This window comes from Zophobas morio, unplaced genomic scaffold, assembly GCF_036711695.1.
Source record: "Zophobas morio isolate AGI-343-1 ecotype UQ-CSIRO unplaced genomic scaffold, CSIRO_AGI_Zmor_V1 ptg000017l, whole genome shotgun sequence".
NCBI lineage: Eukaryota > Metazoa > Arthropoda > Insecta > Coleoptera > Tenebrionidae > Zophobas > Zophobas morio.
The window spans coordinates 687,218-710,560 of NW_026972122.1; the positions used below are offsets into that span (position 1 = coordinate 687,218).

General features: G+C 36.3%; 3 protein-coding genes across 9 annotated transcripts in view; 2 read left to right on the top strand and 1 right to left on the bottom strand.

Annotated features, from left to right (window-relative positions):
• Nucleotides 1-23,193, bottom strand: part of LOC135129997 (transmembrane protein 198) — a 106,055-nt gene extending 82,862 nt beyond the window's left edge. Inside the window, exon 1 of the mRNA XM_064057283.1 lies at nucleotides 23,097-23,193. The gene's annotated coding sequence lies outside the window, so the exon portion shown is untranslated. The remainder of the gene's footprint in view (nucleotides 1-23,096) is intronic.
• LOC135130052 (probable multidrug resistance-associated protein lethal(2)03659) lies at nucleotides 1,489-6,405 on the top strand. Of its 4 annotated transcripts, XM_064057364.1 has the most exons (10): nucleotides 1,489-1,697; nucleotides 1,902-1,962; nucleotides 2,012-2,139; nucleotides 2,188-2,421; nucleotides 2,472-2,902; nucleotides 2,959-3,115; nucleotides 3,172-4,913; nucleotides 4,968-5,198; nucleotides 5,247-6,196; nucleotides 6,244-6,405. In XM_064057364.1, the coding sequence occupies exons 3-10, from the start codon at nucleotides 2,036-2,038 to the stop codon at nucleotides 6,277-6,279; spliced, it is 3,885 nt and encodes a 1,294-aa protein (XP_063913434.1). In that variant the 5' UTR covers nucleotides 1,489-1,697; nucleotides 1,902-1,962; nucleotides 2,012-2,035; the 3' UTR covers nucleotides 6,280-6,405. The 4 variants fall into 4 exon arrangements, with proteins under 4 accessions (XP_063913434.1, XP_063913436.1, XP_063913433.1 ...); XM_064057366.1 differs by lacking the exon at nucleotides 1,489-1,697 and having other exon boundaries at nucleotides 1,785-1,976; nucleotides 2,023-2,139; XM_064057363.1 differs by lacking the exon at nucleotides 1,489-1,697 and having other exon boundaries at nucleotides 1,785-1,962.
• On the top strand, nucleotides 6,528-18,045 carry LOC135129825 (ATP-binding cassette sub-family C member 4-like). 4 transcript variants are annotated; one of them, XM_064057088.1, is made up of 10 exons: nucleotides 6,528-6,631; nucleotides 7,564-7,663; nucleotides 7,713-7,928; nucleotides 14,267-14,697; nucleotides 14,752-14,908; nucleotides 14,954-16,159; nucleotides 16,212-16,503; nucleotides 16,550-16,700; nucleotides 16,747-16,971; nucleotides 17,023-18,045. In XM_064057088.1, the coding sequence occupies exons 2-10, from the start codon at nucleotides 7,581-7,583 to the stop codon at nucleotides 17,961-17,963; spliced, it is 3,702 nt and encodes a 1,233-aa protein (XP_063913158.1). In that variant the 5' UTR covers nucleotides 6,528-6,631; nucleotides 7,564-7,580; the 3' UTR covers nucleotides 17,964-18,045. The 4 variants fall into 4 exon arrangements, with proteins under 4 accessions (XP_063913158.1, XP_063913157.1, XP_063913159.1 ...); XM_064057087.1 differs by lacking the exon at nucleotides 6,528-6,631 and adding an exon at nucleotides 7,166-7,332; XM_064057089.1 differs by lacking the exons at nucleotides 6,528-6,631; nucleotides 7,564-7,663 and having other exon boundaries at nucleotides 7,739-7,894.
• Nucleotides 23,194-23,343: the final 150 nt, after the last annotated feature.

Sequence of the window (23,343 nt, forward strand, 5' to 3'; positions counted from 1 at the left end):
TGGATTGCGTCATGCATTAATGTTTCCGAGTATTAGTGATTCTAAGAACTATGAGTGATTGACCAAACCACACTATAGTCATAATACTTTGCATATTTCAAGGAGTATTTCTTCCCAAAAATTTTGAGATGACGTCATCAATTTTTGGGGGGATAAATGAATAATTTTTTATTAAAAATTTACCATCATTACGATAACCTTAAAATCTTTTGTAAGATTTCAAATCATTCAGTTTTGCAGTTTTTAAGTTAATTTGCAAGATGTTGTTATGCAATTGTATTTTCTTTTTCCAAAAATCTAGATATCTAGGGTGGAAATTCAACACGGGTTCATATACCACAAGTACAGGAGTATCTTATTTTATAAAATTGGAAATATAAAAAGAAAAACAATATTTTGAAATACAATAAAATTATAACAATTTGATAAAACAAATTATCTTGCACTTAAACTTAAAACATTACCAAAAAAATGGAGATAAGGAAAACTTCAGAATCCTAAAAAATCTTTAAAAAGGCGATAAAATCTTAATACAAATGTCGAGAACTTGAGAATCATGTCAACTGATACCTAGCAACAAAAACTACAAACTGTAACAAGATTTTTTCTTCTCCCGTATCTAAAACCTTGTTAGCACAGAGCGTTTAAACACGGACCGAAGCTGTGTTTGCACTCATTAGACACGTCTTGGCAGTTTTCCTGTTCATTAAACATGGCTTGGCTAAAAACTCGTGTCTAAAGAGGCGTTTATAAAATTTGTTACACAACAAACCACTTCTGACATAGTTAGTTGGAAACTTAGCGGCATAGTTTAAAAGAAAAACAAACGAGACAAAATATCTAACAATATCTGATAGATTCTGGAGAGCAGCCACACTTCAAAAAAATTACTTATCTTCGGTTTTTGCATACGACACTCGGGTGATCAAAACCAATTGAAACTTAATTAAAATATAATTTCTAGACAATCGAAAGTAATAGCTTGATATTAGTAAACATTATCAAAATATTATCAAACCGCGGTAGTTCACTCCAGTTCTTATCACACCATTGATCAAGAATATGATTGTCTTTTCGAATACCTATTGTATTGTTTATTGCATGTAAGCCTTTATGTATTGATAAAAATCTCTCCACCACCACTTTATCAATATTTCCATCACTGAACTCTTGACTTCGACAAAAATTCTTTCAAAAAAGTCAAAATTTAGGAACGAATCTAAAAAATGAAATCAAGACGGATTTTGTAAATAACCCACAACGTTATTTAAAATTTAAAGAATAATCAAATATACAAGAACTGAAAGTAATCTATCCAAACACCAGATTTAATCTTCGCCATTGTTTCACTCTGATTAAAATTTGTTAATTCTTGTAAGGAGCGTGCATGACGAAGCAAGTGACATTCTTTTGAGAATAGGCTTTCTTTTGAGGATCCGACAAATAAATATTTAATCTAACTAAGTCTGTGTAAGATTGCGAAACCCAATTATTGTTTCGACAAATTGCCACTTATTACACCAAATGTTGAAAATTATAAAAATTGAGTATGTATGATAAAAAACCAAAACAAGTGCATCATAAAACACAAAAATTATTACACACATGTCCAGCTAAATCTGCAGGAAGTAGTTACAGCTAACGTTCATTCGATGGCGTCATGTCATTACACGCACTTCTCCCACAAAAAATGTAAGGTAAGTAAGTAAATGAAATTTTGTCCATCATCATTAGTTATCATTTCATTACATGTGCAACTTGTTGATAAACCTTATTATCAGATAACGCGTGTGCTATTCACAAAATACTTATCGCTCTAACGATATAACCATTATCCATAGGCGCAAAAATCACATTTCATCATATACCTCGTCATATAGAAATACATAAGTGTGTTTTAGTGATTGCAAAATACGTTATGTAATATCGGGTTTCTGCGACCTCCATCGACATTCTCCAGAGGTACACTTTTAACTGTATGTAAACTAAACAATTTTATCGTTTTTATTAGTAGTGTTCCAGTAAATTTCAAAAAATGGAAGAGAAAGAACCAATGAAAGAGAATGGCCTCGAAGAGCCGAAAAAAGTTAGAATCCACCCCCAACAAAGAGCCAACTTTCTATCGAAATTATTTTTTTGGTAACGCAGTACTTTCCCCAAAAACCAAACACTAACGTTATCTTCCAGCTGGGCACTCCCTATGTTCGTAAAAGGATTCAAGAAAGACCTCACCGAAGAAGACTTATACGACCCTTTGAAAGCCCACGAGTCCAGTCGTTTAGGCGACAAGCTCGAAAAATCGTGGCTACAGGAAGCCAACTTACGCAGACACCCGTCGCTCTGGAAAACCCTAATCAAAGTGTACGGGGTAGAAATCGGCCTGTACGGGATATTCCTTCTCGTCCAGGAACTAATCGTAAGGTACTACCAGCCACGACGCATTTGCCCCAAAGTTAACTGTTTCGTTTCAGGATGGCACACCCCATGCTAATCGGGCGCCTCATGGCTTACTACGACCCTTCACAAACCGAAATAAGCAAAAACCAAGCCTACTTGTTCGCTTGTGGAATCATAGCCATCTCGTTTTTGAACATCATGATCATGCATTCGTACTTCTTCGGCTTACAACACCTGGGGCTGAAGATTCGAGTGGCTTTTTGTTCGTTGATTTACCGAAAAGCGCTGAGGCTCAGTAAGAGTGCGATGGCGGAGACCACGGTCGGACAGATGGTTAATTTAATGTCTAACGATGTCAGCCGTTTCGATTATCTCGTTTTGTATCTTCATCACTTGATTGTGGCACCGTTGGAGGCTATAGTTGTCATTGTGTTGTTGTATCTGACGGTGGATCCGGCGGCCCTCGCCGGAGCAGGGCTACTTCTGGCGTTCATACCGCTACAACGTAAGTCGTACCTCAAACTATTATAAAACTGACTAAATTAACCTAATTCGGTTCAGTGTACCTGGGTAAGAAGACGTCGTTTTTCCGTTACCGAACGGCAATCAAGACTGATCAAAGAGTGAGACTGATGAACGAGATCATCACGGGGATTCAAGTGATCAAAATGTACACGTGGGAGAAGCCATTCGCGAAACTAGTGGAACTAGCCAGGAAGTACGTATTCCTATTTGTTTATTTTTTTACTTAGTACCACTAATCCGCGTTTTCAGACTTGAAATCCGCCAAATTCGTGGAAGTTCGTACCTCAAAGCCATCAACGTATCGTTCATTATCTTCCTCAACCGTGCCGCCATTTACTTCTGTGTTCTGACGTACGTCTTAACTGGAAACACCCTCAAAGCCGAATACGTCTACGTCGTCACGTCTTTCTACAGCATTTTACGACAATCTTTAACCATGTTCTTACCCCGAGCGATCACACTGTTAGCCGAAACCAACGTCTCTGTCAAAAGAGTCCAAAAGTTCCTTTGTTACGGCGAAATCAAACCCGATAAACCAGTACCAGATAACTACGAAAACGCCAAACCAGAGATCGGTGTTTCCATGAGCGACGTTTCGGTGAAGTGGGTTTCATCTTCAGAAGACAATACTTTGAACGACATCAACTTCAACGTCGGTCCTGGACAACTAATAGGTGTTGTGGGTCCCGTGGGTAGTGGAAAGTCGACTCTGCTGCACATAATTCTAAAAGAGATTGAGTTGACCAAAGGTACTTTGGACGTCGGAGGTCGGATTTCCTACGCCGCGCAGGAACCCTGGCTTTTCGCCGCTAGCATCCGCCAGAATATTCTATTCGGGACCGAAATGGATACCAAAAGGTACCAAGAAGTCATTAAAGTGTGTGCTTTGGAGCGCGACTTTTCTCTGTTCCCTTATGGTGATCGCACGATCGTCGGAGAACGTGGGGTGATGCTAAGCGGGGGTCAAAAGGCTCGAATAAATCTGGCACGTGCGGTGTACAAAGACGCCGATATTTATTTATTGGATGACCCGTTATCAGCTGTGGATACCCACGTGGGTAAACAACTCTTCGACGACTGCATTTCGGGGTACTTGAGACACAAGTGCACGATTTTGGTGACCCATCAACTCCAGTATCTGCACAACGTCGACAGGATTTATCTTCTGGAGCACGGTACCATCACGACTAGTGGTACCTACAACGAACTGCGAAATTCAGGAGGCGAGTTCGTCAAGCTACTTGAAGAAATGAGTAACCCCGACGAGGACGAAGAGAAGAAGAAAACCGCAGTGGTCCAAAAACTCAAATCTTTGAAGAGTTTAGAAAAGGGTGACAAGCCGGTGGAAGTGAAAGAGCACAGAAGTACCGGGACCCTGTCCAAGAAGATCTATCTACGTTACTTGAAAGCAGGGGGCAACTACTTCGTTTCTATCTTCATTTTGCTCCTCTTCGTTCTAGCACAAGGGGCTGGTAGTGCGTCCGACTTGTTTATAACTTTTTGGGTTAACTTAGAACAGGAAAGACTCGGACAATCTAAGAACGACACTGAGGTTACGGAGTCGTGGCAGAGCAGATTTTTCACTCCCGACATCTGCATCTACATCCACTCCTTCATTATCATTTTTCTTATTATAATTACGTTAACACGATCCTTGAGCTTCTTCAAAGTGTGTATGAAGGCGTCTAAAAATTTGCACAACAACATGTTTGCGAACATCGTAAACGCAACAATGAGGTTCTTCAACACAAACCCATCTGGAAGAATTTTGAATAGGTTTTCGAAGGATATGGGGTCCATAGATGAAACGCTACCACAATCCATAACGGATACGCTACAAGTGGGGTTGAATGTCTTCGCTATCACTATGGTCTTGTCTTCAATTAACCCATGGATTATAATCCCAACTGTTATCATTTTCGTCATATTCTACTTATACAAAGTGGTATTTCTAGCCACTAGCAGAAACCTGAAGAGAATGGAAGGCACCAGTGAGTACTAGTACGGTCTAGGTTATCATTGTCAAGCTAATTTTGCTATTTCAGCCAGGAGTCCCGTCTTTTCGCATCTATCAGCCTCCTTACAAGGACTCTCAACAATCCGGGCTTTCAATGCCCAACAAGCGTTAAAGTCAGAGTTCGACAACCACCAAGACCTTCACAGTTCGGCCTACTACATGTTCGTAGGGTGCAGCAGAACCTTCGCCTTCTGGCTGGACATGAACTGCATAGTGTACATCGGCTTAGTCATCCTAAGTTTCCTATTTCTAGGAACAGGTAAAACCCATTTGTCGTTCTTCACGTTTTTAACCCATACGTTTTCAGAAACGTACGGAGGCAACGTCGGACTTGCCATAACCCAGTCCATCACCATGACGGGCATGTTGCAATGGGGAATGCGCCAGTGGAGCGAACTCGAAAACCAAATGACCTCAGTCGAACGTGTCATAGAATACACAGAAATCGAATCCGAACCCGACGACCAGGCGAAACCACCACCCAAAAAGTGGCCCACCGAAGGCAAAATTGATTTCCAATCAGTGTTCATGCAATATTCCCCCGAAGAACCCTTCGTTCTGAAAAATCTGTCGTTTGTAATCAATCCGAAGGAAAAAATCGGGATCGTGGGAAGAACGGGTGCTGGAAAATCGTCACTAATCACAGCATTGTTCCGCTTAGCACCCGTTGATGGTAACATCATCGTAGACGACGTCGACACCAAACAGATCTCGTTGAAGAATCTACGCTCCAAAATTTCCATCATCCCTCAAGAACCAGTCCTATTCTCAGGGACGCTACGCAAAAATCTGGATCCTTTTGACGAATACAAAGACGACCAAGTGTGGAACGCCTTAGATGAAGTTAAACTGAAATCTGCGGTGTCGGAACTACCTTCTGGGTTAACAAGTACCGTTTCTGAAGGAGGATCGAACTTCAGTGTGGGTCAGAGGCAGCTGCTGTGTCTGGCTAGAGCAGTTTTGCGCGACAACAAGATTCTGGTTTTGGATGAAGCCACAGCTAATGTTGATCCACAAACCGACGAACTGATCCAGAATACCATACGACGAAAGTTCAAGGATTGTACCGTTCTGACCATAGCGCATAGGCTCCACACGATTATGGATTCAGACCGAGTTCTTGTAATGAGCGCCGGAAATGCGGTCGAGTTTGACCATCCTCACGTGCTTTTGGAAAATACCGACGGGGTGTTCTATGGGTTGGTTAAACAAACTGGGAAGGGAATGGTGGAAAATTTGATCAAAATTGCGAACGAGGTAAGTGTTCGGGTTGGAAATTAACCAGATTGAGTTTGTTTTTGCAGAGTTATTACCAGCGTCAGGAGCATTTAGAGGACTGAGTGTTCAATGGAATAATTGTGACTAAAATAATAATAATAATATAATTTATAATTTCGTACTTGATTATTTATTTTGTCAATTTCGTCAAGTCCTTAACTTACAATAAATAAAAATTGTTAAACGAAGCACTGATCTTATTTTTCGCCAAAACGTTGGCACAGTGTGCCAACAACGAAGTATTTTAACCACCCCGGGGATTCCCCTAGTTTCAGGTGACTTGCACGGACTCATGATCGTTGAACGTGCTTTTGCGCAGTTGTACAGTCGGACTTTAGTTCGTCAAGTTTGTCACTAATTTTGTCATTTTCAAAAAGCTAATTTAAAAGTTAAGTGGTGTTGGAGTGATGTGAGGTAAGTACTTGTCTTATTTAAAAGCGGAATTTGGAAAAATAAAGTCGTGTGAATAAACTTTTCAAGGCCCAGCCTACACAACGACCTACGCTCACCGCAAAAAATTTCAATTTATTATTATTATTATTTATTTATCAGTTCTACTAAATAGCAATGTTGACACCTGCGGAAAAAAATGTCGAAAAAATCAAATTTTTATTTAGTTTCCATTTGTAACAGCCCGGAGACGATTTTATCATGCAGTGAGAGTCGAATCCCTAGATATTTATTTGTCATTAGCATCAATTTATTTAATTTTCTTAAAGTAAGCAATGACCCATTAATCAAACAGCACGATAAACCTTTCCTGTGCTCTCCCAGCCGCATTTAGCATGCCGAAAATTAATTATTATTATTATTACAAAAAACTGACAAAATTTTATTTTCGAGTGGAATTCTTAAAAAAGTCAACATCGGTATCTGTTACCTTATCTCATCAACCTTGCCCAGATACACGCTTTTGAATGAAACAATAAAGTGAATTAAACGATTACTGGATTGTACAATTTCTAGACATGTCTTACATAAATATGTAGTTTAAGAAATTAGTCCGAGAAGCGACGACGAGTGAAGTCAGTCGAGCTATTTGTTGCAAGTGGTGAAGCAGCGATTTGTCACTGTGTCATAAACTACAACACCATCAATTTATTTATAACTAATCTGTATGTATTGCTTTTATTAACTTTGCAGTGGCGTCATTATATTTTATCAGTCTGCTGATAAGTTACCGTTATTTAAACGTCAACGAAATTCGCAAGTCGCTTGTTTACAAAAAAAAAAACCGTCTGGGTTAATCTACAATTTAAAAAATGCCAATAATTACTAACTGTCTACTATTTTTATTTTATTTCTATAATTATTAACTAAATTATAACAACTTGTTTTGTTTTCAGAATTTTCGAAAAAAGTAATGGAAGAATACAAACATTTGCATAAACCGTCTAAGCTGCAACCCAGCGAACGAGCCACGTTGCTCTCGAAACTATTTTTCTGGTAAAAAGCACCACGAATTTGGTGGTAACTACATTAAAAAATATTGCAGTTGGGCGCCAGCTATGTTTTACAAAAGTTATGGTAAAAGCGTCACTCAAGAATATTATGTGCCGCTTAAAAATCACGAATCCGACTACTTGGGTAATAGATTTGAGGAGGAATGGAAAACTACGAGTCCAAACTTGTGGCGCGTCATTTGGAATATATTTTACTTGGAGTTTATAGCTTTGGGTTTGCTCTTTGTTTTTTCCGAGTTTATTTTGAAGTAATTGAATAGCACATCAATGTCAGTTGTGTTTATATAACTTTTGCGGGTTTTTATAAAAAGGGTGGTCGTAAAATACGGGGGTAAATTTTACAAGTTTTTGTCATATTGAGGCACAAAATGGATGGAACTTTTGAGAACCGCTGACTGATCTCTCTTGCTACCATTTCGTATCAAACTTTTCTATATATCTGGGTAAAGTTTATCTACCTATTGCTCGATCATCCTGTATAATATTTATGTAATAAATTAATAATAATTCCAAAAAATTGACTTTGTGGGTTCAGAAGATCAATTTCGTTATACTATTTACTGAAGACAATTATACAGGATGTCCTACAATTATTTAAATATACGGGTGTTTCGTTTCAAAATTTAACAGCACTGACTTTTTTGAGAAATTAAAAACTTTGATTTTGCGAATTTAATTTGTGATTTGTGAACCTCTATGCATTAAAACAAATATAGATGATACCATGATGTTAAATTCAAAAGTTCATCTCTATGTTATAACACTTTCAAACTTATCTTTAAATAAATTTTGTCTTAATCCCAAAGTTGTTGAAGTGGTTTTTGTCGATTTTTAGACAACTTCAAATTTCGACCCACTTTCGACCATTTAACTAAACACATTTTCCTGTAGATTTCGAGCTTCGTTTGCCCACTGAAATGTCGTATGTTTTCGAATTTTTGAAAAATTTGAGTTTAAAACCGAATATTTTTGGAATCATCATGTCGAGATCTATATCACTGAATTTTTTCACAATTTTTAGACATACTTTTTCAAAAATGAAATTTTCGACACTTGCACAAATTCCGACCCATTTTCGACGATTTTCGAAATTTAACTAAATACATTTTCTTGTAGACTTCGAGGCATAGTCATTTCCGGCACCAGTTCTTCAATGACTCTAACCCTTTTTCCAGAATCGCCCGTCGAAATATCGCTATTTTTAAAAATTTCAAAAAATTCCAATTTTTCGAAAATATTGCTCCGTTACCAAAAGCGCGCAATATTTTAGGAATTAAATTTTTTGGAGAATTTTTAGACGACTTTTTCAAAAATGAAATTTTCCAATATGCAAATTTAGACCCATTTTCGATAATTTTCGAAATTTAACTAAATACATTTTCTTGTAGATTTCGGGCAGCAGAAGTCATTTCCGGCACCATTTCTTCATCAACTCTAACCCTTTTTCCAGAATCGCCCATGAAATATCGTAATTTTTAAAAATTTCAAAAAATTCGATTTTCACTCCGAATTTTTCGAAAATATTCCTCCGTTACCAAAAGAGCGCAATATTTTAGGAATTAACACGTCAAGATCTATAACCCTGATTTTTATGAGAATTTTTAGACAACATTTTCAGAAATGAAATTTTCCACTATACAAATTTAGATCCATTTTCGATCATTTTCGAAATTTGACTAAATACTTTTTCTTGTAGTAGATTTCGGGTTGCAGAAGTTAGTCTTGCTCTCATTTCTTCGATAACTCCTACCGTTTTTCCAGAATTGTTCATTGAAAAATTTTTTGAAAAATTTTACTCTAAAACCGAATATTTTGAAAACATTGTATCGTGACCATAAACACTATATTTCTGGAATCACCACGTCGAGATCCCGGAATTTTTTGTGGATTTTTAGACAAATTTTTCAAAAAGTTGTCTAAAACGGGACACCTAGATGTTAAAATACTTTCAAAGAATAATATACTTGATACCAAAATTGTTGAAGTTTATTCTAGTGATTTTTTGTGGATTTTTAGATAACTTCAAATTTCGGCCCATTTTCGAAACTTAACTAAACCAAACACATTTTCTTGTAAATGTCATGATCTTGAAGTCATTGAATTATCGCAATTTTTCAAATTTTTGAAAAATTTTATTTTAAAACCGAATATTTCGACCATTAACACGCTATATTTTTGGAATCACCACGTCGAAATCCATATCCCAAAATTTTTTGAGGATCTTTAGGCAGTTTTTTCAAAAGTGGAATTTTTCAAATTTTAACGCATTTTCGAAACATTGTCTTGTAGATTTCGAGATCTAGAAGTCATTTCCGGGCTTGTTTCTTCCATAATTCCAACCGTTTTTCCCGAATTCCTCGTTGAATTATCGCAATTTTTGAAATTTTTGAAAAAAATTATTTTAAAACTAAATATTTCGAAAATACTGCTTCGTGGCTCTAGACACGCTATATTTCTGGAATCAGCACGTCAAGATTTATAATCCTGAATTTTTTGAAAATTTTTTGACGACTTTTTCAAAAATGAAATTTTCCACTATTATTTGTACTCATTTTTGACGATTTTCGAAATTTCACTAAATACATTTTCTTGTAGATTTCGGACCACAGAAGTCACTGCCGGCCTCATTTTTTCGATAACTGCAACCGTTTTTCCAGAATTGCCCATTTAAATATCACAATTTTTAAAAATTTCAAAACATTCGAATTTCATACCGAATATTTCGAAAATATTGCTCCGTGACTCTAAACACACCATAATTCTGGAATCAGCACGTCAAGATCTATAATCCTGAATTTTTTGAAAATTTTTTGACGACTTTTTCAAAAATGAAATTTTCCACTATTATTTCCCTTATCCAAATTTCCACTCATTTCGACGATTTTCGAAATTTCACTAAATACATTTTCTTGTAGATTTCAAGCCGCAGAAGTAACTGTCGGTCCCATTTCTTCGATAACTGCAACCGTGTTTCCAGAATTGCTCATTGAAATATCACGATTTTTAAAAATTTCAAAAAATTTGAATTTCATACCGAATATTTCGAGAATATTGCTCCGTGACTCTAGACACCCCATATTTCTGGAATTAGCACGTCAAAATCTATATTCCTGAATTTTTTGAAAATTTTTAGACCACTTTTTCAAAAATGAAATTTTTCACTATTCACAAATATAAAAATTTCTATTCATTTTCGATGATTTTCGAAATTTCACTAAATACATTTTCTTGTAGATTTCGGACCGCAGAAGTCACTGCCATCCTCATTTCTTTGATAACTGCAGCCGTTTTTCCAGAATTGCTCATTGAAATATCACGATTTTTAAAAATTTCAAAAAATTAGAATTTCATACCGAATATTTCGAAAATAATGCATCGTGACCCTAGACACACCATTTTTCTGAAATCAGCACGTCAAGATCTATAATGCTGAATTTTTTTTTTTACTTTTTAGACGACTTTTTCAAAAATGAAATTTTCCACTATTATTTCTACTCATTTTTGACGATTTTAGAAATTTCACTAAATACATTTTCTTGTAGATTTGGGGCCGCAGAAATCAATGCCGGCCTCATTTCTTCGATAACTGCAACCGTTTTTCCAGAATTATCCATTGAAATATCGCATTTTTTAAATTTTTGAAAAATTTTACTTTAAAACCGAATATTTCGAAAATATTGCTCCGTGACCCTAAACACGCTATATTTTTGGAATCAGCACGGCAAGACATTCCTGATTTTTTTCCGAATTTTTATACGATTTTTTCAAAAATGGAATTCTCGACTATATAAATTTCCATGAATTTTCGACGATTTTCGAAATTTCACTAAATACATTTTTTTTTTTGGTCGATTTCGGGCCGCAGAAGTCACTTCCGACCTTATTTTTTCGATAACTCCAATCGTTTTTCCAGAATTTCCCTCTGAAATATCGGAATTTTTCAAATTTTTGAAAAATTTGATTTTAAAACCGAATATTCCGAAAATAGTGTTCCGTGACTATGAACGCATTTTTGGAATCACTACTTCAAGATCTATATCCCAGAATTTTTTGTGGATCTTTATTTTAGATAATTTTTTCAAAAATGAAATTTTTCAATACTCCCTTTCTTCAAATTTTGATCCATTTCCTAAACTTAACTAAACACATATTTTGTTGTAGATTTCGAGGTCTAGAAGTCATTTCCCGCCTGATTTTTTCGATAACTCCAACCTTTTTTCCAAAATATGAAATATCGCAATTTTAAAAAATTTCTAAAAATTCGATTTTCACTCCGAATTTTTCGAACATATTGCTCCGTGGTCCTAAACACGCTAAATTTTTGGAATTAGCACGTGAAGATCTATAACCCTAAATTTTTTGAGAATTTTTCAAAAAAGAAATTTTCCACTATGTATACCTCCCCCGTTATAAAAATTTCGACTCATTTTCAAACCGTTTTTCCAGAATGACCCATTGAAATATCGCAATTAAAAAAAAATTAAATTCAAATTTCACACCGAATAATTCGAAAAATATTGCTCCGTGACCCTAAACACGCTATATTTTTGGAATCAGCACGCCAAGATTTTTCGGAATTTTTAGACGACTTTTTAAAAAATGAAATTTTCGCCAATATAAATTTCGATCCATTTTCGACGATTTTCAAAATTTAACTACATATATACATTTTCTTGTAAATTTCGCGCCGCCAAAGTCACTTCCGGTCTCATTTCTTCGATTACCCAAACCGTTTTTCCAAAATCGCCAGCTGAAATATCGCAATTTTTAAAAAAATTTAAAAATTCGAATTTCACACCGAATAATTCGAAAATATTGCTCCGTGGCCCTAACCATGATATATTTCGGAATCAGCACGTCAAGATACATATTCCTGAATTTTTTCAGAATTTTTAGACGATTTTTTCAAAAATGAAAAATTCGACAATGTAAATTTCAATTCATTTTCGATGATTTTCGAAATTTCACTAAATACGTTTTTTTTTGTAGATTTCGGGACGAAGAAGTCACTTCCGGCCCCATTTTTTCAATAACTCCAATCGTTTTTCCAGAATTGCCCTCTGAAATATCTGAATTTTTCAAATTTTTGAAAAATTTGATTTTAAAACCGAATATTCCGAAAATATTGTTCCGTGACTATAAACGCACCATATCTTTGGAATCACTACTTCAAGATATAGATCTTGAAAAAATTCTGGAAAATAGATCCCAGAATTTTTTGTGGATCTTTATTTTAGGTAACTTTTTTAAAAGTGAAATTTTTCAATACTCCCTTTCTTCAAATTTCGACCCATTTTCTAAACTTAATTAAATACATATTTTCTTGTAGATTTCGAGCTCTATAAGTCACTTCCCGCCTCGTTTCTTTGATTAGCCCAACCGTTTTTCCAGAATATGAAATATCGTAATTTTTAAAAATTTCTAAAAATTCGATTTTCACTCCGAATTTTTCGAAAATATTCCTCCGTGGCCCTAAACACGCTATATTTTTGGATTTAACAAGTCAAAATATATAACCCTAAATTTTTTGAGAATTTTTCAAAAATCAAATTTTCCACTATGTATACCTCCCCAGTTATAGAAATTTCGACTCTTTTCGACGATTTTCGCAATTTAACTAAACACATTTTCTTGTAAATTTCGAGCCACCAAAGTCACTTCCGGCCTCATTTCTTGGATAACTCCAATCGTTTTTCCAGAATTGCCCACTGAACTATCGCAATTTCTCAAATTTTTGAAAAATTTGACTTTAAAGTATTTTGACAATATTGTTCCGTGTCAATAAACGCACTATATTTTTGAAATCACCACGTCGAGGTCTATATCCCAGAATTTTTCGTGGATTTTTAGGCAACTTTTTCAACAGTAGAATTTTTCGTTTTCGAATTTCCACACATTTTCGAAACTTAACTAAATACTTTGTCTTGTAGATTTCGAGCTCTAGAAGTCATTTCCGGGCCCGTTTCTTCGATAATTCCAACCGTTTTTCCAGAATTCCTCAATGAATTATCGCAATTTTTGACATTTTTGAAAAATTTGACTTCAAAGCTAAATTTTTCAAAATATTGCTCCGTGACCATGAACATGCCAAGTGAAAATTTTTATTTTTTAATAAATAACTAAATACTTAGCTTGTCTCTGATTCAATTTTTTTTCTTTTTTTTCCCAATGAGACTAAAGCTAAAAAAATATACATTTAAAAACATGGAACATTATGCGTATTTCAAAATAATTGGGACACCTGTATATACAAAAATAAAAATGTTTAAACAACTTTCAGTGTTGCCAAAAGTATTTATTGCGTATATAAACTCAAGATTTCTACAATTCCATTAGAGTCAAAAAACACAACATAAATCACTATCGTTTTTCTTACACATGTTTGCCAAAAAAAACATTTTTTTTCCACTAGGTGACAGAAATGCAATTGGTACCACTGAAGAATGTATAATGACGACTTTATAAAGCAATATTTTTTTGCATATTTTCTAGAATTCTAAAAAATAATGTTATAATAATATTGATACCGAAAATGATATTTACAATATTCTACTTCCACTACCACTAACCACCACTTTCCCCGTAGGTTGAGCCAACCCTGGCTCATAGGAAAATTCATGAGTACCCACACCTCCACCTCCACCACAGCTCTAAAAGAAAGCAGCTACCTCTACGGAACCCTAATCATTTTAGCCAATTTTTTTAGCGTCCTCGTATCCCACTTCTACCAACTCAAAATCCAGCACCTGGGTATGAAAATCAGAATCGGCTGTTGCTCCCTAATCTATCGAACCGCGTTAAAAATCAACAAAAACGCTGCAGCTGCATCAAACGTAGGTACCATCATCAACCTCCTATCAAACGACGTCAACCGCTTCGACTTGGCAGCCATGCACCTTCTCCAGCTTTTAGTAGCACCCATTGAAACCATCGTCATAATATATTTTTTATATGCAACAGTAGGAGCGACGGCTGTCGCCGGAATCGTACTACTATTCCTGTTCGTACCTTTCCAAAGTACTATTAACACTAACCAAACAAAGCCGTCTTACTTTTGATACCTAATTGTAGCGTTAACGGGAAAACTAACCACGACCTACAGGCAACAAACGGCGTCTCGAACAGACCAAAGGATCAAACTCATGGAGGAAATCCTCACGGGAATCCAGGTCATCAAGATGTTCACTTGGGAAAAATTTTTCGCAAGAACCGTCGAACAAGCTAGAAAGTATACAAAAGTAGGGTTATCCGAGCACTAAAAGCAAGGTTTCAGAGACGAAATTCGTCAAATACGGAAAGCTTCGTTTATTCGGGCATTGAATGTGGCTTCGATGCTCTTCATGAATCGGTCTGGGATCTTCCTGTGCATTCTATCCTACGCACTAACGCAAAGAGAAGTCAACGCCACGTACGTTTTCGTCGTTTCTTCTTTCTACGCCATCTTGCGTCAAACCGTAACTGTATATTTTCCCTTCGGGGTTCAAAATTTCTGCGAAACCAAGGTTTCGGTCAGACGAATTAGAGAGTTTTTGACGACGGTCGACCAACGACAAAACCAAATCACTGGTGAAGAACCCGAAGAGAAGAAACATCTTATAGTAAATGTGGATGCCGCTGGAACGGTTGGTGTGTATTTGAAGAACGTATCCGTGAAGTGGCAGCCTTTAGTCCACGTTTTGAAAAGTGTGACCTTTGAAGTCGGCGCTAATGACTTAGTTGTGATAACTGGAGTCGTCGGTAGTGGGAAATCAACTCTCCTTTACACCATTTTAAACGAAGTACCGCACAGTACAGGAAGTGTTAGTGTAACAGGTACCATTTCGTACTCATCCCAAGAGCCGTGGTTGTTTTCGGGGACCATCCGACAAAACATTATATTTGGGTCGAAATTCGACGAACACAAATATAGAACAATTATCAAAATCTGTCAACTGGAAAAAGACTTTTCGGCTTTAGTGGATGGTGATGGTACTTTAGTAGGAGAGCGTGGAAGTTTGCTAAGTGGGGGTCAAAAAAGTCGCATCAGTTTAGCACGCGCTCTTTACAAAGATGCAGATATTTACCTATTAGACGACCCTCTAGCGGCTGTAGATGCAAAAGTGGGAGTGAAAATTTTCAACGACTGTATTTTACAGTACTTGAGAGACAAATGTAGGATTGTGGTTACGCATTCTTCGAATTATCTTGTCGGGGCTGCGACTAAAATCTACGCGTTGGATAACGGAACATTGGTCAATGATTTTAGTTATCAGAAGACCGACATCGCCAGGAACGAAGATGTCACCTCTAAGAACACTGAACAACTAAGAACCGAACCAAAGAAAGAAAAAATCGAACAACGAACCGGGAAAGTGTCTATTAAAGTATATCAAAAGTATGCAGAAGCTGGAGGACACAAAATCAAAATTATATTGTTGTTTATACTATTTGCTGTCACCCAAACTGCGGCAAGCGGTGCCGACTACTTCGTGGCGTTTTGGTTAGGTGTTTTGACTTCTTAAACGTCTTTTGTAGACAATTCTGACTTTCAGGTCCGACTTGAATGGACGACAGAATGCAAGAAGTGTCTTCACACTATGTATATATGTATACGTCACAATAATTATCACCCTTGTAACTGTATCAATCGGTCGATCGATTTTCTTTTTCCAACACTGCATGAAGACGTCTATCACTTTGCACAAACAGATGTTTGCAAGGATCAGCAAAGCGCCGATGTTGTTTTTTAAGACAAATCCGACTGGAAGAATTTTGAATCGTTTTTCCAAAGATATAGGGTTGATGGATGAGACTCTACCGTTGCTCTTGATGGACACGTTTCAAGTAATACTAGATAATTCATCTACTTCTATTGTCTAGTTGTTTTTAGGTTGCGTTCATTGTACTAGGGAGCGTCGTATTGGTATCAGTTGTAAATGCGTGGATGCTAGCACCTACAGCTGCCGCTTTTCTAGTATTCTTCGTGTTCAAGAGCATCTTCTTGGCCAAAACTCGTACCATAAAAAGATTAGAAGCCGAAGGTAATTCTAATAACGAAGTTATAATCTTCTGTAACAATAGTTTTAGCTAGAAGCCCGATCTACAACCACATGCATGCCTCGATGCAGGGCTTAGTTACCATTCGCACCTTCAACGTTCAAACTACGTTACAAAAAGAGTTCGATTATCACCAGAACCTCCACAGTTCGGCGTTCTACCTCTTCATGACCTGCAACAGAGCTTTCGGTTTTTGGTTAGACATGAGTTGCGTGTTCTACACTATTGTAGTAATAACAGCCACAATGTTAACCGGTAAAAAACACCCAGTACACACCCACTTCATTACGAACCGTATTTTTGTAGACACATCCGCCGCTGATGCTGGTTTAAGCATAACCCAATCCATAAACTTAATCGGAGTACTACAATGGGGAATCCGACAATGGAGCGAATTAGAAAACCAAATGATTACAGTGGAACGTGTCCTCGACTACACCAAAGTCGCGCAAGAACCGGATTCACGAACCAGAGACAATTTTCAAAACTGGCCAAACAACGGCGAAATCAAATTCCAATCTGTGTCACTAACTTATTTCGATAAACAGTGTCCATCTCTCGACAACGTCAATTTTCTTATCAAATCAAAAGAAAAAATAGGGATAGTAGGACGAACGGGTGCTGGTAAATCATCCCTAGTGTCTTCCTTATTCCGTCTATACGACACTCATGGTACAATTCTAATCGACAACACTGACGTCAGAACAGTACCACTGGACACACTAAGAGCACGAATATCGATCATCCCTCAAGACCCAATTCTTTTCACTGGTTCACTGCGAACCAACATAGACCCCTACCACGAATTCGACGACAGTACCATATGGAAAATTCTAGAACAAGTGGAACTAAAAAATGCGGTACTAGAATTGCCGCAGCACCTTGATACCGAAATACTTCAAGGTGGTTCCAACTTTAGCGTCGGTCAAAAACAACTGATGTGTCTAGCAAGGGCCATTTTGAGGAAAAACAAGATCATCGTGATGGATGAAGCTACCGCTAATGTTGATTCGAAAACCGAAAGATCGATCCATCAAACCATTGAAGAGAACTTTCAGGATTGTACCATCATCACTGTAGCCCACAGACTGAGCAGTATTTTGAAGTCGGATCGGGTTTTGGTGATGGACGATGGCAAAGTTGTGGAGTCTGATCGGCCTGACTGTTTAATGCAGAATTCGGAAAGTTTGTTTTCGCAGCTGCTTAGAGAGAATCAAAGAACTGTGATGTATACTCATGCTATTTAAAAACTCTTTAATGTGATTATTAATTGAAAAATGTTAAGGCAAAGTATAAAGTCTAATAAACGCAAAAAAATATATATTAAAACTACCCGCGTTGAATTTTGACAGGTGACAGTGATGCAGCACCACCACCATTTTAGACATGTTTTAAGTTTCTTGTTGTCGAAATAAGTCTACATATATTACGACAAAAAAGAAAAAAGTAGCCCCGCCCACCCACCCTGTCTCAATTGTGATGATTTTTTTTATTCGTCGTGAGCCAAGAAGGCGGAGCTTAACTGCAAAATCCTTATTTGTCTACGAGAAAATAAGAACATGTTTTTGAGTATCGTGTTGTTCAAAGAATACTACGTATATTAAGAAGAAAATAAAGCTAAAGATTAGGCCCCACCCATAACCGTTCCGATCTCAATTCTCAATTGTGATGAATTTTTCATTCGTTGTTAGATCGAGGGGCGGGGATTAAAGACGACTACGTATATTAAGAAAAAATCAGTCTTATCTCAGCAAGTACTAGCCCCGCCCACCCGCCCCTATTTTCTCAGAGGATATGTCATTTACCAAAATAAGACTTATCTTAGCTAGTACTAGCAAGTACTATCCTCTGAGGAAAGTGAGGGTGGGTGGGTGGGATTAGTCTTGTTAAAATAAGACTACCAACAATTTGATGACGTCATCTCCAAAATTTATAATTAAAAGTTTTTTTAATTTGATAAAATAAGATACTGTTGTACTTGTGGTGTGTGAATCCATGTCGAATTTTCTCCCTAGATATCCAGAATTTTTGGAAAAAATTTAAAACTGAATAGAGTAATTTCAATATAACTATCTTTACCCCCTCTCTATTTTCTCAGAGGGCATGGCATTTGCCAAAATCAGTCTTATCTCATCAAGTACTAGCCCCCCCCCACCCGCTCTCTCTTTTCTTAGAGGATATGTCATCTGCCGAAATCAGTCTTATCGTAGCAAACACTGAAATATAAGCCCCGCCCACGCCCCCTATCTCAATTGTAATGATTTGTTTTTTGAATCGTCGAGAGACAAAGGAGCGGAACCATACCTGCCCTGATCTAAATAGTGATGAAGTTTTCATTTGTTGGCAGACTTAGGGGTGGAACCTAATAACAAAATCCATATTTCCTTACAAAAATTTACCATTTTAAACCTGTCCTAAGTTTCTAAGAAATTAAAATCATCACAATTGAGATGGGGTGGGTGGGCGGGGTTTATATTTTGTCTTTTTTTCTTAATGTACATAGTATTCTTTGAACATCACGATACTCAAAACCATGTTTTTAATTTTTCGTAAAGAAATAAGTATTTTGCAGTTAAGTTACGCCCCCTTAGTTCACGGCGAACAAAAAAAATCATCACAATTGAGATCGGGCGGGTGGGCGGGTCTACATCAAGTCTTTTTGTCTTAATATGTGTAGACTTCTTTTCACAATATGAAGCTTAAAACATGTTTAAAATGGAAAATTTGTATAAGAAAATATCGATTTTGCAATTAGGCTCCGCCCCATAATTGCAAAATCCATATTTCCTTGCAAAAATGAACCATTTTAACCATGTTTAACGTATTTAAAGAGGCTGTAGAAGAAAAGTGGACGATTTAAGTTGATTACTACAAAAATTTACTATTTTAGACATGTTTTAAGTTTCTTGTTGTCGAAATAAGTCTACACATTTAAGAAAACAAAGAAAAACGTAGCCCCGCCCACCCGCCCTATCTCAATTGTGATGATTTTTTTTTATTCATCGTGAGTCAAGAAGGCGGAGCTTAACTACGAAATCATTATTTCTCTACGAGAAAACAACAACATGTGTTTGAGTATCGTGTTGTTGAAAGAATACTAATACGTATATTAAGAAAAAAATAAAGTCAAAGATTAGGCCCCATCCATACCCACCCCGATCTCAATTCTCAATTGTGATGAATTTTTCATTCGTTGTCAGATCTAGGGGCAGGGCTTAATTGCAAGATCCATATTTGTCCACAAGAATTTACCGTTTTAAACATTTTTAAGTTTCTTGTTCTGAAAAGACGACTACGTATATTAAGAAAAAAAGGCAAAATATAAGCCCCGCCCACCCGCCCTGTCTCAATTGTGAAGATTTTTTTTTTTGAATCGTCGAGAAACAAAGGAGCGGAACTTAATTGCAAAATCCTTATTATTTCTCTACAAGAAATTACCAAATATGACATGTTTTTGAAAATCGTGTTATTCAAACAATACTACGTAAATATATTAAGAAAAAAATTAAAGCCAAAAATTAAGCTCCACCCACACCTGGCCTGATTTAAATAGTAATGAAGTTTTCATTCGTTGGCAGACATTAGGGCGGAGTCTAATTGCAAAATTCATATTTCCTTACAAAAATTTGCCATTTTAAACGTGTTTTAAGTTTCTAAGAAAAACAAATCATCGGAATTGAGATTCCATACATTTTGCCTTTTTTTTCTTAATATACATAGTATTCTTTGAACATCACGATACTCAAAAACATGTTTTTAATTTCTTGTAAAGAAATAAGTATTTTGCAGGTAAGTCCTCTTGGTTCAGGCCGAATAAAAAAGAATCATCACATTCATTCTTAGAGTCACATTTCCTTTACTTTTCCTTGTTCTTCACGAATGTATGGTTTATTTTCTGTATATGTATTTCTTCACGTATCTTTAATTTTGCAAAAATAGCCCGTAATCTGATTCCGCTTAGTTTTCAATATTTTCATATCTTCCACGTTTTTCGTTATTTTAGATTACGTTTTCATTTATTCTTCGTTCTACATGTTATTTTTTTTCTTTAATTTTCATGAATTTATAGTTTCCTTGATGAATATTTCTTGGAGTATGATTAATTTCAGAAGAACGGCCTGTAATTTGATTTTCCACAATCCCTAACGCTTCTTTTTCAATTATTTCATATCATCTATGATTTTTGCTATTTTAGATCATGTTTTCATTCATTCTTATTTTTATATTTAATTTATTTTCCTTATTCTTCACGAATTTCTGCTTTAGTTTATGTATATTTCTTCATGTACATTTAATTTTACAAAAATAGCCTGTAATCTGAAAACTAAGCAGAAGTTTTCTCCACAATTATTTCAATAGGCTAAACTTTTTTTTTTTTTTTCTTAATTTACGTAGTGATCTTTTCACAACAAGAAACTTAAAACATGTTTCAAACGGTAAATTTTTGTAGGGAAATTGGATTTTGCAATTCCGCTCCGCCCCTCAGTCTGACAACGAATGAAAACTTTAACACTATTGATATTTTGTCATTTTTTATAATATACATGTTTTAAGTTTTTGTTGTGAAAAGATGACTACGTATACTAAGAAAAAAAGGCAAAATATAAGCCCCGCCCACCCGCCCTATCTCAATTGTGACGAATTTTTTATTCGTCGTGAGCCAAGAGGGCGGAGCTTAATTGCAAAACCCTTATTTCTCGACAAAAAATTATCATGTAAAACATATTTTTGAGCATCATGTTGTTCAAAAGAATACTAACTATATTAAGTAAAAATTAAAGCCAGATTGAGAGCGAGACGAATGGGCAGGATTTATGTTTTGATTTTCTTTTGTACTCACTATATATAGTTTGCTGGTAGAAAAATAAGGATTTTGCAATTAAGATCCGCCCCACGGCTTACGGCGAGCAGAAAAAAATCATCACAATTGAGATAGGGTGGGTGGGTGGGGCTGATATTTTTTCTTTTTTTGTTAATATACGTAGTCAGCTTTTTACTACAAGAAACTTAAAACATACATATTTAAAATGGTAAAGTTTTCTAGGGAAACGTGGATATTTTACAATTACACTCCGTCTCTCGGCTAATGAAAAGTTTATCACTATTAAGGTGGGGCAGGTAGTATGGGTGGGGCTTAATCTCGTGATGAATTTGTCATTCGTTGTCAGACCGAGGGGCCAAAGTTTTTTTTGTGAAAAGATGACTACGTATCTTAAGAAAAAAAAAAGTAAATAGCAATAGTATGTACCTGTTAAAGTAAGACCAATTTTGGCAAATGAGATATCCTCTAAAAAAAGAGAGGGCCGATGGGTGAGGCTAGAAAATGACTTTGACTAATTTTCAAAAATACTTGAAAAGTGCTCAAAAGTGCCAAAATCAGTTTTATCTTATTCAAATACTAGCCCCGCCCACCCACCCTCTATTTTCTTGGAGGGCATGTGATTTGCCAAAATGAGTCTTATCTTAGCAAGTACTAGCTAGCTAAAATAAAACTGATTTTGGCAGATGACATACCTCCTAAGAAAACAGAGGGTGGGTGGGCGGGGCTAGTACCTGCCAAGATAAGACCGATTTTAGCAAATGACGTATCCTCTAAGAAATTTAATTAAATTATTATAAGAAAAGACACTGCAGTGTCCAAAGCACTTTCAAATTCTTTCCAAACAGGAATATCTAGAACCTCAAAATTCTGTATCATTTTTTACTAACAAATTCTGTGCTAAACTCGACTGGGTTAAAATTCTCTTTGTGAGAAGAACCAGATATAACAATCCCAACAGGTGAAGGAAACGATTCGTACAGAAAAACAAAACAAAAATTTTTTCCTAAGAATCTATCAAACACAAAACACTAAGAAAATAGAGGGTCGGTGGGCGGGGTCAGTATTAGCTGTCACTGGCCCCGCCCACCGACCCTCTTTTCTTGGAGGGTATGTCATTTCTCGAAATCAGTTTTAACTTGGAAAGTACTAGCCCCACCCACCCACCCTCTTCTTTCTTAGAAGGTATGTCATTTGTCAAAATCAGTCTTATCTTAGCATGCAGCGTTGCCAATTTTACTTTTATAAAACTACATTTTTTTCGTAATCTACATCATAAAAAAAAATTATTATTTTTTGGGGCTTCCGAAACCCCCGCTACATAACGTACTGAAAAGTTAATCCGCCATTTCCCAGAGACCCGGTATAGTGGGGGTTCTAGGCCACTTTGTGGCGGGAAAATTTGACTTGGTGAGCAGACTCAAGTTCTAGGCGCAAGTTCGTATTATGGGCCACTTTTTGGCGGGACAATTTGAAATCGGGGGAAATTCACGTTCTGGCTCACTTTTTGGGGAGTGAGAAAAAACTTTGAAACACTCCATATATAAAATAAATCACTTACCGGGGTCATCACAATCGTCTTCATTTTGCGACAACAACTGTTATCAGTTCAACGTAGACGTAATGGCTGAATTTTCTCCAAAAACACTATGAAGAGAAAAATTGGCTTATTTCACGAGTTTATTACACGACAAAACGGGCAATTAACACACGTTTTCACTGGCAACTTCATCTTTCCAACAAAGAACTTTAAACAAAGCCAGAAATAACAAACCTCAAACAAGTCAGTTCAAATTGACAGCTAGAAC

Bases quoted from the DNA above. Each gene is read 5' to 3' on its own strand.
- LOC135130052 (XM_064057364.1), top strand. From the start codon at position 2,036: ATGGAAGAGAAAGAACCAATGAAAGAGAATGGCCTCGAAGAGCCGAAA. The intron at 2,903-2,958 runs GTAAGTCGTACC...AATTCGGTTCAG, and splicing joins GGCGTTCATACCGCTACAAC to TGTACCTGGGTAAGAAGACG. The intron at 3,116-3,171 runs GTACGTATTCCT...CCGCGTTTTCAG, and splicing joins CTAGTGGAACTAGCCAGGAA to ACTTGAAATCCGCCAAATTC.
- LOC135129825 (XM_064057088.1), top strand. From the start codon at position 7,581: ATGGAAGAATACAAACATTTGCATAAACCGTCTAAGCTGCAACCCAGC. The intron at 14,909-14,953 runs GTATACAAAAGT...GCAAGGTTTCAG, and splicing joins ACCGTCGAACAAGCTAGAAA to AGACGAAATTCGTCAAATAC. The intron at 16,972-17,022 runs GTAAAAAACACC...GTATTTTTGTAG, and splicing joins AACAGCCACAATGTTAACCG to ACACATCCGCCGCTGATGCT.